We start from the raw sequence: 17,709 nt of genomic DNA, 5'->3' as shown, positions 1-17,709 counted from the left end.
TATTTTTTAAATGACTGATTAAATAAGAGTAAAATTAATAAATGCAGATAGTTGATAGCTGCTTCTGATTGGAAGTTGTATGGCTGCCTCAGGAAGTAATTTCGTCTGCTATTTATAAAAAGGAGACAATCTTTTTGTGCATAGCTGTAGTGAGATATAATGCACGTGTCATACGATTCACTTTTTAAAGTGCACACAGGTTGTTTTAGTTTCTATTATATTCACAGAATTGTGCGACCACCAAAACCAATTTTGGAACGTCTTCATCACCCTCAAAAGAAACACTACCTTTTAGCAGTCACTCCCATTTCCCTCACACCTTCCTATCCCTGGGCAGCCACTGATCTCTTTTCCATATATAGAATTGCCTGTTTTGGACATTTTATATAAATGGAATTGGACAATGTGTGCTGTTTCATGACTGGCTTCTCTCATTTACCATAATGTTTTTAAAGTTCATCAATGTTGTAGCACGTATCAGTACTTAGTTCCTTTTTATTGCCAAAAAGTATTCCATTGTATACATATACCACATATCCACTCATTAGTTGATGGATGTTTGGGTTGTTTCCACTTTTTGGCTACTGTGCCATGAACATTAGTGTATAGACTTTTGTGTGGACATACATTTCCATTTCTCCTGAATATACATCCAGGAGTGGAATTGCTGGATCATATAGTAGCTTCATGTTTAACATCTTCAGGAACCACGCAACTGTTTTCCAAAGTGACAACACTACTTTACATTTCTACTAGTAATGTGTGAGGGTTCCAGTTTCTCCACAACCTCACTTTGTTATCTGTCCTTACAGTTATAGCCCTCCTAATGGGTGTGAAGTGGTATCTTATTGTGGTTTGGGTTTGTATTTCCCTAATAGCTAATCGTGTTGAACATCTTTTCATGTGCTTACTGGCCATTTATAAAGTCTGTTCAGATTCTTTGCCCATTTTTCAATTGGGTTATTTGTCTTTTTATTGTTGAGTTGTAAGATATATACATGTAGTATTATGATTAATTATATATAATTTGCAAATATTTTCTCTCATTCTGCGATTCTGTGGGCTTTTTCACTTTCTTGGTAGTGTCCTTTGAAGTACAAAAGTTTTTAATTTTGATGAAGTCCCGTTTATTTTTTCATCTGTTGCTTTTTTGTTTGTTCATCTTTTGGTGTTGTAAGGGACTTTGCCTAACCCAAGATCATGAAGATTTACTCTTACGTTTTCTTCTAAGAGTTTTGTAGTTTTAAGTCTTATATTTAGGTCTGTGATTCATTTTGCATTAATTTTTATGTGTGACCTAAAGAAGAGGTTTAACTTCATTCATTTGCACGTGCATATCTATTTGTTCTAGCACCATTTGTTGAAAAGACTGTTCTTTCCCCCCATAGAATTGTCTTGGCATAAAGCTTTTTTTTTTAAGAGTGTATTTTATTATTTATTTTTGGCTGCGTCAGGTCTCAGTTGTGGTACACAGGATCTCTGTTGTGGTGCGCAGGCTCCTTGTTGCAGCGCACGGGCTTCTCTCTAGTTGTGGCACGTGGGCTCTGTAGTTGTGACACGCAGGCTCTCTAGTTGTGGCCCACGTGCTCAGTAGTTGTGGCATGCAGGCTTAGTTGCCCCACAGCTTGTGGGATCTTAGTTTCCGGACCAGGGATCGAACCCGCGTCCCCTGCATTGGGAGGTGGATTCTTAACCACTGGACTGCCAGGGAAGTCCCAAAGTAATCTTTTTTAATCTAAACATATTTTTTAGAAGTATTTGGAGTGCGAAAAATTCAAACACAAAAGGATATTCTGTGAAAAGTAAGTCTCCTTTCACCCCATTCCCCAGTTTTTGGTTATCAACCTGAAGGCAACTTTTAAAAATTAATATTTATATATTCTTTCAGAGTATATATTTTATACACATACAACCACATGTGTCTATAAAGATTGATTGAAACCAGAGTTTGGGGTACCTGGAATTATCCTAATATAGAAAGATATATAGGTGAGGACTGATGTTTTCTGGGCTCCAAGCTTTCGCATTCTCCTCAGTTACTTTACCGTGCATTAACATTTTATGTAGCTCCTGGAAATGAAGTGCCTTGTTTCTTTCCTTCTCCAGACCTTTATTGTAGATTCTTTCTTAGTTATTCAATTGTAATATCCACCTCCCCAAAACTGAAAAGAAACAAACAATAAAGCAGGCTTTAATCTTTTTCTGCGTTATTATTCTGGTATTTATTTCAGGGAGCTTCTGATAATTGGAGGTGTTGCAGCACGGGATCAGCTCTCTGTTTTGGACAGTGGGGTAAGTTGTACTTTTAATTTTTAAAAAGTAACACTATGTGTTGTCATTTTGGCAATATAGTTCTGCTGTGTTTCAAGCAAAGTCAAATGAGGCTGAAATTAAACAAGTTCAAAAGAGTGTATGTATGTTCAAAAATATCTTACAATTATGCCTTTTCTTTTCCCAAAAGTGTACAGCATAGTAGTTTCTTCCCAACACCTCATGCAAAATTCCAACATATGTGAATTTTTTTTGGTTTATCTTTTGAGCACCTGCGAATTTCCTTCGCATTTTCATGCATTTAGTTATTTCCTCTGGGGATAATTGAAAGAGAAGCAGCTGGAGTTAAGAATAGAAATAGAGATAAGGTGGATTGCAGAGAAGGTAGTTTTGGCAGTGATCCTTGGGAGGGCTGAAGGATGGTGAGTCAGTGGTTCTAGTAGGAGGGGAGATGAGTTCAGATTTGTGTAAGGGGAAGTCTTGAAGGCTGTGCTGTTACCGAGGACGAAGCTCGGACTGTGATCCTCATTACTGGGGAAGAAGTTTGGGAAACTCTTAACTGCCTGTCAGTTCAGGTACAGGTAGAACTTCATAACATATTTTGTATGTATGAAGTAACTTTGTCCTTACAAACTTCTCTTTCATTTCCTTCCCTAAACACTTTATCATTTAATCTAAACTGCTTGATACTGAGTTGCGGTGAGCAAATATGTTCTCCCCTCAGTTGCCTTGGTGCTGCTGTCAAATGAAATTTCAGGCTGAGTGGTTTTGATCTGACTTGGTGGCATACTAAGAGCAAGGAGTCATTACTGTACTTAATACTATTCTAAGGTAGTAACATAGCTTTGTTATGTTCTTATTTGATTTGCTATATTTTAATGGTTATAAGAGAGATTTAATATGTTCATTCCCTATCTTGGTTCCTCAAACCCAAATTCATTTTCCACGTAAGTTATTAAGTTTCTTAACTTACGTTGTCCAGCTACGGAGCTTTTAGGGAATTCGATCTGCTTTTGCCAGGCAGATCTAAAATTTGGTACTGGCTGAAGCTAATGGCAAAGTAAAGGAAAAAAAAAAAAAGTAAAGGGAGTGTTATTCCATAGCTTTCCTGGCAGAATTCAGTTCCCTTCTACTTAGGGGATGTAATATATTCTCTTTCTGCTTTTCCTTCCATCTTACATTGTCTACTTCTGTTATCTCCCACCATCCTCTGGCACCCTTAGCCCTGTGTTATGTCTTACGCTGCAGGCAGAAGTCAGCTTTGGAGTCAGAGAATAGAACTATGTCATTTTTTTAATCTTTTAAAGTTGCACAGTTATGCAACATGTGCAGTTAGGCCTGAAGAAGTGGTTGGTGCCATTATCCAAGTCATATAGCTATTTCTCTCAGGCTTTTCCAATTTGAATTTTTGTTTTTAAACCTGAGAGACCGAGTTTCTGTTTTCATGCTGACTACCTGCTGAAATTGAGGAGGGAGGAAACTCGCACAGTGGGTTAGAATCCTTTGGTAAAGAGACATTACCCATAGAACCAGAGTGGCATTGTATTCATTGCTGTGTCCGGCACAGTGCTTGGCACATAGTACATTCTTAATACATTGAGTGGGTTTTATTTTCAGACAGTATTTTCTAGATTGAACTGAGACTTGCTTACAGTTATCAACATAGTTGAAACAATAGCGTCAGAAATGTCTTTCACTTTTTATGGGAGTTTAAGTGCCTTCTACTGGATCAAATTAAAAGTCCATTCAGCACGGTACTTTTTCAGTTTTTCAAGGGGTGAGATATTGAAGTAATGAGACTCTAGTGATGAATTTGTTAGGAGATAGTTACGTTTTTAGTCTAGAGTGGAGAACACAAGTGAAAAAGAAGTCATTTTTTATGCCTGTTGATAAAGAGTAGAAGTTTTGAATTGTCTGATTTATTGAATGATTTTATATAATACCTTATTGTGCTCACACACATACCTCCATATACACACTTTAAAAATATTTATCCTTTATTGATTACCTTCTAGAAATGGGCCAGGCCCTGCTAAGTGCATTATATACATTTTCTTATTCAATTCCCACAATAGCCCTTTGTGATGGTCCTCTTCCCCATTTTTACAGATCAGGAAGAGGGCTTATGCCAAATATTAAGTAATTTGCCCCAGATCTTACAACTCATAGGTGGAACTTACTTCAAAGCCTATGTTCCTAATCACTATACCATGGACTTGATTAAAAGGTGTGTCTGTGAAAATGGAAAATGTGGTTAATTGGGTGTACTGGCGTTGGCGGCTCATATTCTCTTTGTAGATGTCTTAAAATTTTTATAATAAAAAGCTAAATAAAACTTGTTCTTACTTGAAGTAGACCTTTTCTCATGTTTGGACTTTGAGTTTGAATCCCAGTTGGAGTACTTACTAGCTGTATCATCTAAGTTCTTATGACTTTAGAATTCTAAACTTCAGTCTCCTCATTTTAAAACAGGACTAATAATAGTAGCGTTTCCCTTAGTGGTAACATGAAATGATATAATACCTGTAAAAGGTTAGCACAGCACATGTTCATTATAAGCACTTGACAAGTAGTAATTATTGCTGTTTTTTCCTGGATTAGGTCATCTTCATTATTAATTATAACCAAATGTATAAGCACCTGGCACACTGGGCATCAAATGCACTACATATCTGACCTCTTAATTATCACAACCGTCTTGCAAAGCAGAAAATGTTACCCATTTAAAAAATGAGAAAATTGAAACTAGAAGAGATTAAGTAACTTGAGGTCACATGGCTGGGTAATGGTGGAGCTGGGATTTGGGTCCTGGTTTAGTTTCAGAGTTCCTATAAATTCATTTGATTTTTCACTTGGAAAACAAATTTTATACGCTAGACTGTCTATAACAGCTTAAAATGTTACAATCAGTTGCCAGAGTCTTCGCATTCATTTCAAAGCAGGTGTAGGTTTAATGATACAGTATTATCTAGAACTGTCTCACACGTTCACAGCTGACTGACTACGTCAATACGCATGTTTTCGTTGTAAGTAGACCATTGTTGGCTGCTATTCTAAGGTGATTACAATACTTCTTCAGTTTTCTTAAGGTGCTTTTTTCGGATATTTTTTAGGTAGATATAGTTGTTGGCACTCCAGGAAGACTGGACGATTTGGTGTCAACTGGAAAGCTGAACTTATCCCAAGTTAGATTCCTGGTCCTGGATGAAGCTGTATGTTGAAATATACTCATGCTTTTAAAAAAAATATTTGCTTATGTTTTGGGGGATAAAATACGTGAAATGGTGAAGAAAAAATACAATTTAGTCATGATCCCAATATACCTAGAGAGAAACATAGTTACCAGTGTGGTGTATTTTCATTCACTGCTTATATTTATAGTAAATACTATTTTATGTAGTTGCAATCAGGCTATTTAGAATCTGGGAAATCTTTTTTTTTTTTTTTTTTTTTTTTTTTGCGGTACAAGGGCCTCTCACTGCTGTGGCCTCTCCCGTCGCGGAGCACAGGCTCCGGACGCGTAGGCTCAGCGGCCATGGCTCACGGGCCCAGCCGCTCTGTGGCATGTGGGATCTTCCCAGACCGAGGCACGAACCTGTGTCCCCTGCATCGGCAGGCGGACTCTCAACCACTGCGCCACCAGGGAAGCCCCTGGGAAATCTTTTTTAGAAAAATATGGTACATAAGTATTTCATGTCATTATTTATGAACAATTTTTAAAGGCTGTCTAATGGTCTCTTATATGCACACTTCATGGCTTATTTAACCACCCTTATTACTAGACATGTAGGTTTGTTTTGTACTTCAAATAGTTATCTTGTTTGTACATAACATTTTTTGTTTTTTTTACACATTACAAATTACATTAATGTGCTTTGGGCTCTTGAGATATAGTTCCAAGTTATTTTCAAGATGAGGTAGTTTTTCAACATTGAAGGTCTTAGCTTTCTCATATTAGAGTCGTATTCTTAAGGAGATGTGGGAGTTATTAACTCTCGTATTCATTTTAGAATACCAGAGTATGGTTTTTGAGTTATTTATTGTCAGCTCTTTCATATTACAGTCACATGGGCTTTAAAGTTGAATTTACAACTTGTCTTTAAATATCCAGTAGAAAATAATTACTTTGAAAGTATGGAGATATGTATGAATTAGTTTCTTTATCTTATATTTTGCAATTGATTTAGAAAAGAAAGATTTAGATACTGATTACAAAACTTATGTTCTTCTTTGCTTCTTATGCAGGATGGGCTTCTTTCTCAAGGTTACTCTGATTTTATAAATAGGATTCACAATCAGATTCCTCAGATTACCTCTGATGGAAAAAGACTTCAGGTATGAAATAACTAATGCATCTTAAAATACATGTAGACAATTGTTACGTATTCACGCTTACTTTTTTTGTTTTACATTCACATTTTAGTATCTTCTGATTACGTTAACTGCTGTATGAAACATTTTCTTCATTAACTGATTAAGTAGTACACACAAAGGAAACAGTCTTATGAGCTGCTTTTAGAAATAAAGGTGAAGAGAATTTAAGGAAATTACTTAGGTGTAACAGAAGACTATAAGTAAAAAATTCTTAATCGTTATTTTTGTTTTCTACAGAGCATTTAGGGTTTATATTCAAGACTCTGAGTACTGCTTCCTCTTTGAAGGAGAAATGTCTTGGACTGTAGAAAAACAGTTATTTCCTTAGTAATTATTTCTTAAAACATTACTCTTTCTCATTCTGTTTTCTTAGGGAGAATTCAAGAGGAGAGGCTTTTAAGAGAAGGGGACAAGTTTATGGCTTTAGATTTTTAAAAACCTTTTCATTTTACTTAGTTTTTGTAGGACCTTGAGGAATAGATGGCATGATTTCTGTGGCAAGTGAGGGGACTGAAGCTCAGAGAGATTAACCCGCCCAAAGTCACACCACTAGTTGTTGCTACAGAGTCAGGTATTGAACTTGTCTTAGATTCCAGGCTTAGCGTGCTTCGTGCCCCACATCTGTATTCATATGCTAGAATCATTATTATTATAAAAGCTTATCTAAATTTTGGTTTTTCTCTTCTTAGGTGATTGTCTGCTCAGCCACTTTGCACTCTTTTGATGTGAAGAAACTGTCTGAGAAGATCATGCACTTTCCCACCTGGGTTGATTTGAAAGGAGAAGATTCTGTTCCAGATACCGTCCACCATGTTGTTGTCCCAGTGAATCCCAAAGCTGACAGAATCTGGGAAAGGCTTGGGAAAAACCACATTAGGGTAAGTACTTTATAACGTTCGCATTTGTATAGAGTAAAGCATTCATAAACTAGGTTAACCTTGAGCTCTTCATGACGCTTAAAGCAGCCAGACATTGTACCTTTAAGAAAAGAGAAGTCTGGCACGCTGACCAGAAGAGTTTAGGTCTGTTAGGTATGGAATAAGTGATGGGCTCGTACTTTACCTTTCTCTCTCTATAAAGTTACTTCTGTAATCATCTTTCTTGACATAGGTTTTGTAAATAAATAGGATTACCTGTGTATATCTAGGGCTAATTTCTGATATAATGACTTCCATTTTTAGTAGCGTTTTAGAATCTTCTTGATGTGCCTTATTTTTCTAAATATCAATTTCATGAGTCCATCATCTCACTTTTTCACCATTGTTAGATTTACCTTTATATAATAAGGGTATGCTTATTCTAAATACACAATGTTTCGAAAACCACCTTCGATTTTTTAGTATTATATTTAAAATTGATTAGCCTTAGACCTATAATTAATAAAGGGTTTTTCGGAATCTGAAGAATGGTTTTGCCTATAGATTATAAAGGTGTATGTCTGAAATGCAATCTAAAGTTAGATACGGTTCTCCCTTTATAAAAAGATACCTGTTGTGAGTCATTACTTAACCCTTCCCCACTTCTGTTTTATCCTTTCCTTTTGACAGACTGATGAAGTACATGCAAAAGATAATACAAGACCTGGTGCAAACAGTCCAGGTGAGTTAGAAGAGTCAATAAAATGCGTGGAAAGATTTTGAAAACGAATTGATCTGTTTTACTGAATGTATGCCCTGTCTACTCTCATGAAGGAACAGGAAATCTGAAAATAAAAGGAGCAAAAATAATTTAAAAATGGGGGGAAAGCTGATATCAGTCAGCTTAGAGGAATATTAATCACTGGATTTAAGATATTAGTCTCCTGGCATCCAAATCACAAATACTTTGGATTATACAATTCTCATTTTTCCAGGAAGCCAGCAAATTTCTCTGGCTACAGGTTGTATTTTAGCCCTGGATTCCAAGAGAAATGTCATGTAGATTCTTCATACCTGGCAGTTGAGTAACAAAGGAACATGTCTTTAGCTACAACCCTGTGAAAGATACAGAAATGATCCTGAGATGATTCTTTTTGTGTGTAAGTGTACAATTCAGTAGCATTGAGTGCATTCCTACTATGCAGTCGTCACCACTGTCCATCTCCAGAACTATTTTATCTTCCCATACTGAAACTCCATATCATTAAATATTTATCAATTTTTAAAAAGCCTAAAATTACTTGATTCAATGAAGATACTTCTATGCAGAATTGAGACAGTTTGTATCAGGTACGTAATATTTCAAAGATATATGAAGATCCAGCATGATACAAGGATAGTGTTTAGAGAACCTAGAAGAGATCTGAAACCCATTAGGCCACACGTCTGATATCACGTCTCAAGTGGATCATTGGCAAGGGTTAGACTGCATTTTGTTCATAGTTGGACTCATTGGTAGATTTTTAACAAGTATCTAAAAGGTGAATTATCTGAAATTTTGACTAAAAACAGTTCCTTTGAACTCAGTTTTTTGTGTAGCTCCAAATTTATGAGGTGTATGCTCAGCCAGCCTTATTGTTGGAGAGGAGCAGGCACTGATAGTCAAAATAATAATGTATCATCCTGCCGTTTGGGAATGCATTTTATAAAATAAAAATTTTTTACTGCCTCATGTATTTTTCCTTGTAAAAGTTTTGCTTAGTTTTTACTACAATTAGAGACGACTAGAGAGACCTTAGAAATATGTTGGATTACAAAATTAAAATTTTGCATTATATAATTGTAGAGTAACTATAGCCCAGCTTCACACTGAAAAATAGACATTTGGAGGATGGCAACTAAGAAGTTACTAACTAGGTTTGACGTAAAATATTTATTTCATAGAGTGAAGTTTGAACTTTCTGGTGTTCAGATTGATTTAGAAAGTACATTTATTATTTTTTAAAGAGGTTAAAGTAATTGAGTAAACATTTATTGAGCATTTAGGGAAGTTAATGCAAAGCAGAATATGATTAGTTCTCAATGAGAGGTAGGAACAAAGTTTTGCTGTGGGTATGTATTTCTGTTTATTTGTGTGTGTGTGTGTTTGTACATGTGCATTTTCCCTTACAAGAGGTATGGTTATAGGTGTTTTGGTATCCCATAACCTGGCATAAAAAACATTAAGAGAAACAAAAATAAATGAGCAAGTGGATTATCTCACCATTTCACCCTATCTTTTCATTTCTTGGTTTTGTCTATAATACTTGTATTAAAGTAGAGTTTTTTAGGTGAGTGAAGCAGTAAGTCTGTAATTATGTGTGTTCATGACAATTTCAGATTGAAATTCTGTGTGTTTTTTTTTGTTGTTATTGTGTTACTCAAGAGATGTGGTCTGAAGCTATTAAAATCCTGAAGGGGGAGTATGCTGTCCGTGCAATCAAGGAACACAAGATGGATCAAGCAATTATTTTCTGTAGAACCAAAATCGACTGTGATAACTTGGAGCAGTATTTCATGCAGCAAGGAGGAGGTAGTGTTTCCTCACTTGAAATACATTGTGTTTATTTTCTCACTTAATAGATCGTTAGTCTCATGTTGATGCAGTGTAGCGTGGATGCCCAGATTTTAAAGCAGCGATGTAGGAAAGACAATGAGACAATTTTCCACATAGGTACAGTTTCACTACAGTGAAGATGAATCACAGCATTCTAAGGCCCTTATATCATTTGGAAGAAGGGTAAAGTTTTTGATTAATGTTAACATTTCAAGTGTAATCATTAAATAATAGAATGTATATCTTCTAAATCAATAACTGAGAAAAAAAACCTTAATCTAAAAAAAAAGGTGAGAAAGGAAGGGGGGGAAAATGAGAAAAAGCAGAGCAGTTGGAAATTATAGAGTAATAACGGCTGGTGGAAAAATCTGAGCGTATGGATAAACACTATAGTATTTATCAGTGGACTGAAGTCTGATGAAGAGCCTAGATTGTTAGACTGGATAAAATATAGCTGTATGTTGTTTACAAGAAGCATACCTAAAACCTGAGGACACGGATAGATTGAAAGGAAGGGGAATGAAAAAATATATGTATGTGTCAGCTAAAAGATTAATTAAAAGAAAGTTGGTCTAACTGTATTAATGGAGATGTCATAGACTTTAAGGCAAAAATATTACTAGAAATAAAAAGGGTCACTATGTAATAAAATATTCAATCTACAATGAAGATACAATGATTATAATTTTATGCTCCTCATAATTAGTGTTAAATATATAAACCAACCTGAGAGAATGTTCAGTATGATCAGTCATTAGAGAAACGCAAAATAAAACCACAACATAATACAATTGTACACTCAGGGTGACTAGATCAAAAATACTTAAAACACCAAATTTTGGTGAGGATATGGAGAAACCGGAGCTCATACATTGTTGGAGTACAGTCACTTAGGCAAAAGGTCTTACAGTTTTTTATAAAATTAAACATTGCCATCTTACGGCCTAGCAATTCAACTCCTAAGTATTGGCTCAAGGTAAGTGAGAACATATATTGACGAAAGATGTGTGCAAGATGGTCATAGCACTTCGTTTATAATGGCCCCAAACTGTACACTAAGAGGCCATTAATAGGAGAATGGCTAAACAAAATGCAAAATATCTGTACAGTGGAATACTCACTACTCAGCACTGAAAAGGCAGGGACTGCTGATTGGCCCAAAAATGGTGGGTGAATCTCAGAAGCATTATGCTGAATGAAAGAATTCTTACACAAGAGTACAGGCTGTATGATTCGATTTGTGTGAAGTTCTAGAAGAGCCAGAACTAATCTATGATGAGAGAAAAACCACAACAGTGCTTGTCCCCAGGAAGGTGGGAGTGTGGATAACTGGGAAAGGGCGTGAAGGTACTTTGTGGATGGTATTCGTGTTCTGTATCTTGATAGGCCTTTGGGCTACATGGGTGTATGCATTTGTCCAAACTCAGAAAGTGTACCCTTAAGATTTGTACATTTCCCTGTATGTAACTTTAACGTCAACAAGAGAAAAAACCTGAACAAATACTGCACTCTAGTTAATGATATGCATGTTGAACTGTGTACTGATACCTGCAGTTTACCTTGAAATGCTTCAAAAATATAAAAGTGAGTTGGTAGAGGGATAGAGGGATGGATAGATATGTGGTAAAGCAAGTATAGTCAATGTTAATGGTAATTTTTACTTTATCTATTTTCCCAACACTTATTCTCAAACATATAGCAAAACTGAAGGAATTCTCCCAGTGACTATTACTACTCTGATCTGAATTGCACTGCTTTTTGTTACTGTGTTTACTTGAAGACTTTCTTTTTTAGGATTGGCTACCACTGCACTTGCCTCTAAAATACCACTCTCCATCCTTCCAGTTTGCTGCTTCTAATCTGCTTTGGCCAAGAAACCAGATAACTAAGTTGTTTAGAATACCTCGAGGGGGGCAGGCTTGTGGTCGCGGCCTTTTAGTAAGGGCATGAGCTTCCTGATGCCTGTTTTGCTTCTTCCAAGAATAATCTCTATTGTTTACTTTTTGGTTCTTCGCTTTACATGGGTTAGGTGAGGTTCCTGGTGTACGCAGAAGCTACCACTGCAGTTTGGGAAAGGTTACTTAAAATGTCCTTCAGAACAAATCAGTTTTAGTGCTCGTGGAGTTCATTTTAAGGGTATTTCACCTATGACAGAAATTGTGTTAACCATGGTTTATGACAAGTTGGGGTATAGATCTCCGCAGAACTATACCCCAGCTGGTAGTCTAAATGTTACTGGTTTTTTTGACATAGTCTTAGTTGTCACCTTTTCCAAGGTTAACTGTTTAATGTGCTTTTCACTAGGACCTGATAAAAAGGGGCACCAGTTCTCATGTGTTTGTCTTCATGGTGACAGAAAGCCTCATGAGAGGAAGCAAAACTTGGAAAGATTCAAGGTACTGATACTTAGTTGACTGCATTTCCTTCAAACGTAAGAGGGGAGTTGTATCTAGTTTTAATCAGTTCCAGTTAATATTGTTAAAGCAATTCTTGTCCTAGAAATTACAAAATACTTCTGCCCTATTGTTACGTCCTCATCACAGCAGGGCTTTGTCATCTTTAACAGTCAAATGGTAAATTACATGTTCTCCATCAGCACAGCACTGCTTGATAAGAATTTTCAACTTAAGGAAGTTAAATTCTTTCAGGTAGATATTTTTAAGAGACGTATCATCAGATAGTTAAATCATGTCTGTGAGCCTTTTTTTTTTCTAATAATTTGTAACAATACCCATAGGGAACTTAATTTGTAGATTCAGACAGGTGTCAGAATACCTGTTTTGTAGAATTAAGTATATTTTGAATTATTTGGGATAGACTGTCACAGTTAAGGGATTTCAGCTCATGAACAGGTTGTATGGCTTTTGGTGTAGATGGGTTGGGCTGAGCCATTTAGAACTCAAGGTCAGTGGCCTCCACCCACAAGCATTCTCATCATTTATCACAGTGTGTTTACCCAGTGTATAGTACAAATATCATTTCTCTCAGACACATAATATGAAAAAAGGTAGGAAGTACTGGGCTTAAAAATTTTGGATTATGTTTCCATGCTGAGCATAATTGGTGTGGATGTTAAAACATCACAGCGGGGGACTCCCCTGGTGGCACAGTGGTTAAGAATCTGCCTGCCAAGGCAGGGAACACGGGTTCGAGCCCTGGTCCGGGAAGATCCCACATGCCATGGAGCAACTAAGCCCGTGCGCCACAACTACTGAGCCTGTGCTCTACAGCCTGTGAGCCACAACTACTGAAGCCCGCACGCTCTAGGGCCCGCATGCCACAACTACTGAGCCCACCTGCTGCAACCACTGAAGCCTGTGCACCTAGAGCCCGTGCTCCGCAACAAGAGAAGCTCCCGCATTGAGAAGCCCGCGCACCGCAACAAAGGGTAGCCCCCGCTCGCCGCAACTAGAGGAAGCCTGCGCGCAGCAGTGAAGGCCCAATGTAGCCAAAAATAATAATTAAATTAATTTTTTAATTAATTTAATTAATTAATTTTTAAAAATCACATGGCCTCATTTCAGCATTTATGCCACCCTTCTCTATCCTGGCATTTTGTTGGACCAGAAGTCAGTATGCCCCTCACCCCCTCCAGATCTCTAACTTTGCTGTGCCTTGCAGCACAAATGACATCTGAAGGCTAATTGGTATATTCCTGGTGAGAACACCAGGGGCCCAGTCTCTTTAGGATTTTATCTGTTGTCGCAGAAGGTGTAACCTTGAGGTAAAATATCTAGTATTCTGAAATATTTTAATACAAGGGTAAAAGTAAAGCTTATGTTTTTTACATTTTATTCTGTCTTATGTTTTGAATCACCAGTCAGGATTTCTAAAGATGAAGCCAAATTTTAGCAATGCTTTAAGAACTTTTATGTGAAAAAAGCAAAGATGAATCCAGTCATTGATTTATTCACCTTAAATGTCATATTTCAGCAAATTACAACTTAAAAGTGCAATACTTGTCCCAGTGAGTCATGAATGACTAGACCGCTAATATGATACGAATACATTAGTTGTTGGAGGACTCATTTAGTGGAAAGATGGTATTTGTGGGGGTTTTTTTAGTATATATACTAATAAAGTCCTTTCTCTCCTCTCTGTTCTCTTTAGAAAGGAGATGTAAGATTCTTGATTTGCACAGATGTAGCCGCCAGAGGAATTGATATCCATGGTGTTCCTTATGGTAAAAAGAAAGTTTTTATGCTTGCAGTTTGAATTTTATGGAATTCAAAGGAAACCATTTAATATGTTTGAAATACTCAGAACATCAAACATCACATATGTTTGAAAATTTTAGGAACTATTGTCAATTGCTAGTAATTGCTTTTGTTTACAGTTATAAATGTCACCTTGCCTGATGAAAAGCAAAACTACGTCCATCGAATCGGCAGAGTAGGAAGAGCTGAAAGGTACTCTGTCATTTTTTTTTTGTCCTTTTTAAGTTTCTGTGCTTCAGGAATGAAGTCTAAAGAGTTTTAAAATCTTTCAGGATGGGGCTGGCCATTTCCCTGGTGGCAACAGAAAAAGAGAAGGTAATCTTTTCAGTGCTGTATTCTATTCATTGTTTGTGTCGTCATTTTAGATGTTGGAAATGAAAGCAGTTTGATTTTTTCATTTACATTGAATTCAGTTGCGTATGGAATATAAATGAACTTCTTAATGGCATCTTTTTCTCTTCGTTCATTGAATGGACGACTAGTAGGATGAAGTTTAGAAAGGAAAAATATGAAATGTAATTTTCCCTGATAGCTTTCATATAATTTTCAGTGAACAGTATTTAAACCCTCTCTGGCATCATGCCATGGTAGACTTTTTATGGGAGAGAGGGTTAACTTATTATTTTGATATAAATTGATACAATAATTTGATACAGATTTACAGAAAAGCTGCAAGAGTAAGGAACTCCCACACACTCATTCCCCAAACTACTTGTTCATTTTGCTTTTTGCTCTTTGCTTTATGGTACTGATGAACCTAGTGGCGGGGCGGGAATAAAGATGTAGACGTAGAGGATGGACTTGAGGACACTGGGCGGGGAGGGGCGAAGCTGGGGCGAAGTGAGAGTAGCATCGACATATACACACTACTGAATGTAAAATAGATAGCTAGTGGGAAGCAGCAGCATAGCACAGGGGGATCAGCTCGGTGCTTTGCGATGACCTAGAGGGATGGGATAGGGAGGGTGGGAGGGAGGCTCAAGAGGGAGGGGACATGGGGACATAAGTATGCATATGGCTGATTCACTTTGTTGTACAACAGAAACTAACACATTATTGTGAAGCAATTATACTCCAATAAAGATCTATTTAAAAAAAATTTTTAAAAATCTTATAGGAAACATTTGAACTTCATTTTTGACACTAATCTTGATATAGCATTCTCCAGTATTTACTTTTCTCATTATTTTTATCTGAGAATTCCTTTCTATAATTGACATCTGTTTTAGAAAAACTTTTGGATTCCTTTCAAAAAGAACTCTTTCAAAAGACCTAGTTAGTGAGCTACTAATAGTGGTAGTAACTGGATGACAGACCATACTTGCAATCTATTTTTCTTGTGCTCTGAGGACAGAAAATGTTAAAAAACTAACTGAGAACAAAGATATCTAGCATGTTTCAGTCTCCGTACATGTTAATCTTCGTAGGTTTGGTACCACGTATGTAGCAGCCGTGGAAAAGGGTGTTACAACACAAGACTCAAGGAAGATGGTGGCTGTACCATATGGTACAATGAGATGCAGGTAAGGCTCACAGAGTCTTATTAAAATTGGTAGGAATAGACTGCATTTATCTGTAAAAGTTACGTATCAGCTCTTGTCTATTTGTGAATTGTGAGAATTAATGAGTGATTATGTTATGGTAGTTCATAAACTGTAACCTGTGAGTTCATCTCTTCAGAAATCTTACTTCCAAAGTATTACAGCCTTCCTGGTTTTATTTAATGCTGTTAAAACGCAACTCTGTCGATTTCCTCTCCCTTTCTTAGTTGCTGTCTGAGGTAGAAGAACATCTGAACTGTACCATTTCGCAGGTTGAGCCAGATATAAAGGTACCAGTGGATGAATTTGATGGGAAAGTTACTTATGGTCAAAAAAGAGCTGCTGGTGGTAAGCTTTGAATTACTTTTAATACCGTTTTAAATGTGAATGTGTCCCGTTTTTGAGCTTCAGTTTAAGAAGAGTATTTCATTTCCTTATGTTTAGTGTATATTTCTAGCATGTTAATCATTCCCTCCTTACTAGTCTTACAGCACTTTTTATTGTGTGGTCTGTATGTGAATGGACAGCAGCTTAGCTGTTTCTCTTGAGGTGTTAATGTCATAAGAGTAGTTGAAAATTTATGGAATTATTAGGCAACAAGAGAATAATGGTAATTTTGAACAAGGGGTAACCCAGGATACTATTTATTCCCTTTGCCTGCAATGCTCTTAGCTCGTTCCGGAAATCTTGTAAAGATTCAGGCTAAACTGGCGGTTTCTAAACCAAGGAAAAGAGAATAGGGGAGGGGTTGGTAGGGGTATTGGGACAGCTATTAGTGAGGAAGGCCTAATCATTTATTTTAATTGATTTAACACTTTTAGAACTCCGTTTTGTAGATAACTTGCTCGGTAGTACATCTTTATTGCTAGGAGCAACGTTTAAGTTGATGTAATTGAGCCAAAGCATTGCTGACAAGTTATTTCAGGCATGTCACTGACATCACTTTGTGATTCGTGTGTGTGATACAGGTGGAAACTATAAAGGCCATGTGGATATCTTGGCACCTACGGTTCAAGAGCTGGCTGCCCTTGAAAAGGAGGCACAGACGTCTTTCCTGCATCTTGGCTATCTTCCTAACCAGTTGTTCAGAACCTTCTGATTTTAACATACACTGAATAAGGTTTGAATAATAGAAGTCTATAGTCTTAAAACTCTAAAATAGTTGTACTGCTTCCAAGCAGCAGTATTTATAGTAACTTAAGCTATTAACGCTAACTCTTGCATGTCAAGAAACATCAGTCTTAGGAATTCTTCATAGAATGGCAACCTAATGAAAATAATAAATTTGATGACTATATTTTCATGCAAGTTTGTGTCTTATTTTTAAATTATTTTATAGTTTTTCAAGAAAGCTCTGGGTTTATGAAGTGAAGTTTACGGGTATGTGCATTCGGCAGAGGACCTGTGTGGAATTTTCACAAGAAGTGGTCCTAAATAGAGACAGCCTTGAGACGGTCATGGTCGCCTCGGTATACGTTGAAGCTAGAGAAGAGTCGTGGCATGAAAGAAAAGTGTATGATCCTAAGGTGGAAGGACAGCTGGGTTAGTTTGGAGGCCTAGAGTTTTTTAGGGCCTTAGAAAAGGTTCTGTGTCTAAGGACTGATGACTGATTTGGTGATGGTGACAGTGAAGATGTATTTCTGAAGGTTTATCTTCTTTTTAAGAACCTTTCTTTCCAGGTGATACATACTGTAAAGATAAAACTATTCTAATGTCCCTCTAGGTCATAAAATTAAATTTAAAGGCCGTTCTTTGAAATACATTTCCTCAAACCCTCTTGCCTAAAATACCAGAAGGAAAAGGGAAAATTTATATAGATATAATTGAATTGTTGCTTTGTACCTTTTGACTCT

General features: G+C 36.7%; 1 protein-coding gene across 1 annotated transcript in view; it reads left to right on the top strand.

The window, feature by feature from the left end:
- The window catches only part of DDX1 (DEAD-box helicase 1), a 33,810-nt gene extending 16,649 nt beyond the window's left edge, over positions 1–17,161 (top strand). Inside the window, exons 14-26 of the mRNA XM_065891691.1 lie at positions 2,232–2,292; positions 5,385–5,483; positions 6,517–6,606; positions 7,335–7,523; positions 8,193–8,244; positions 9,928–10,074; positions 12,403–12,494; positions 14,209–14,281; positions 14,435–14,507; positions 14,588–14,630; positions 15,743–15,838; positions 16,084–16,204; positions 16,825–17,161. Coding sequence (XP_065747763.1) covers positions 2,232–2,292; positions 5,385–5,483; positions 6,517–6,606; positions 7,335–7,523; positions 8,193–8,244; positions 9,928–10,074; positions 12,403–12,494; positions 14,209–14,281; positions 14,435–14,507; positions 14,588–14,630; positions 15,743–15,838; positions 16,084–16,204; positions 16,825–16,955 — 1,267 coding nt within the window. The 3' untranslated portion in view covers positions 16,956–17,161. The remainder of the gene's footprint in view (positions 1–2,231; positions 2,293–5,384; positions 5,484–6,516; positions 6,607–7,334; positions 7,524–8,192; positions 8,245–9,927; positions 10,075–12,402; positions 12,495–14,208; positions 14,282–14,434; positions 14,508–14,587; positions 14,631–15,742; positions 15,839–16,083; positions 16,205–16,824) is intronic.
- The last annotated feature ends 548 nt before the right edge of the window (positions 17,162–17,709 follow it).

The sequence above is a fragment of the Phocoena phocoena genome, chromosome 14 (assembly GCF_963924675.1).
Source record: "Phocoena phocoena chromosome 14, mPhoPho1.1, whole genome shotgun sequence".
NCBI classification, from domain to species: domain Eukaryota; kingdom Metazoa; phylum Chordata; class Mammalia; order Artiodactyla; family Phocoenidae; genus Phocoena; species Phocoena phocoena.
Note: the sequence above shows the minus strand (reverse complement) of the source record. Positions and strands in the feature narration are given on the sequence as shown.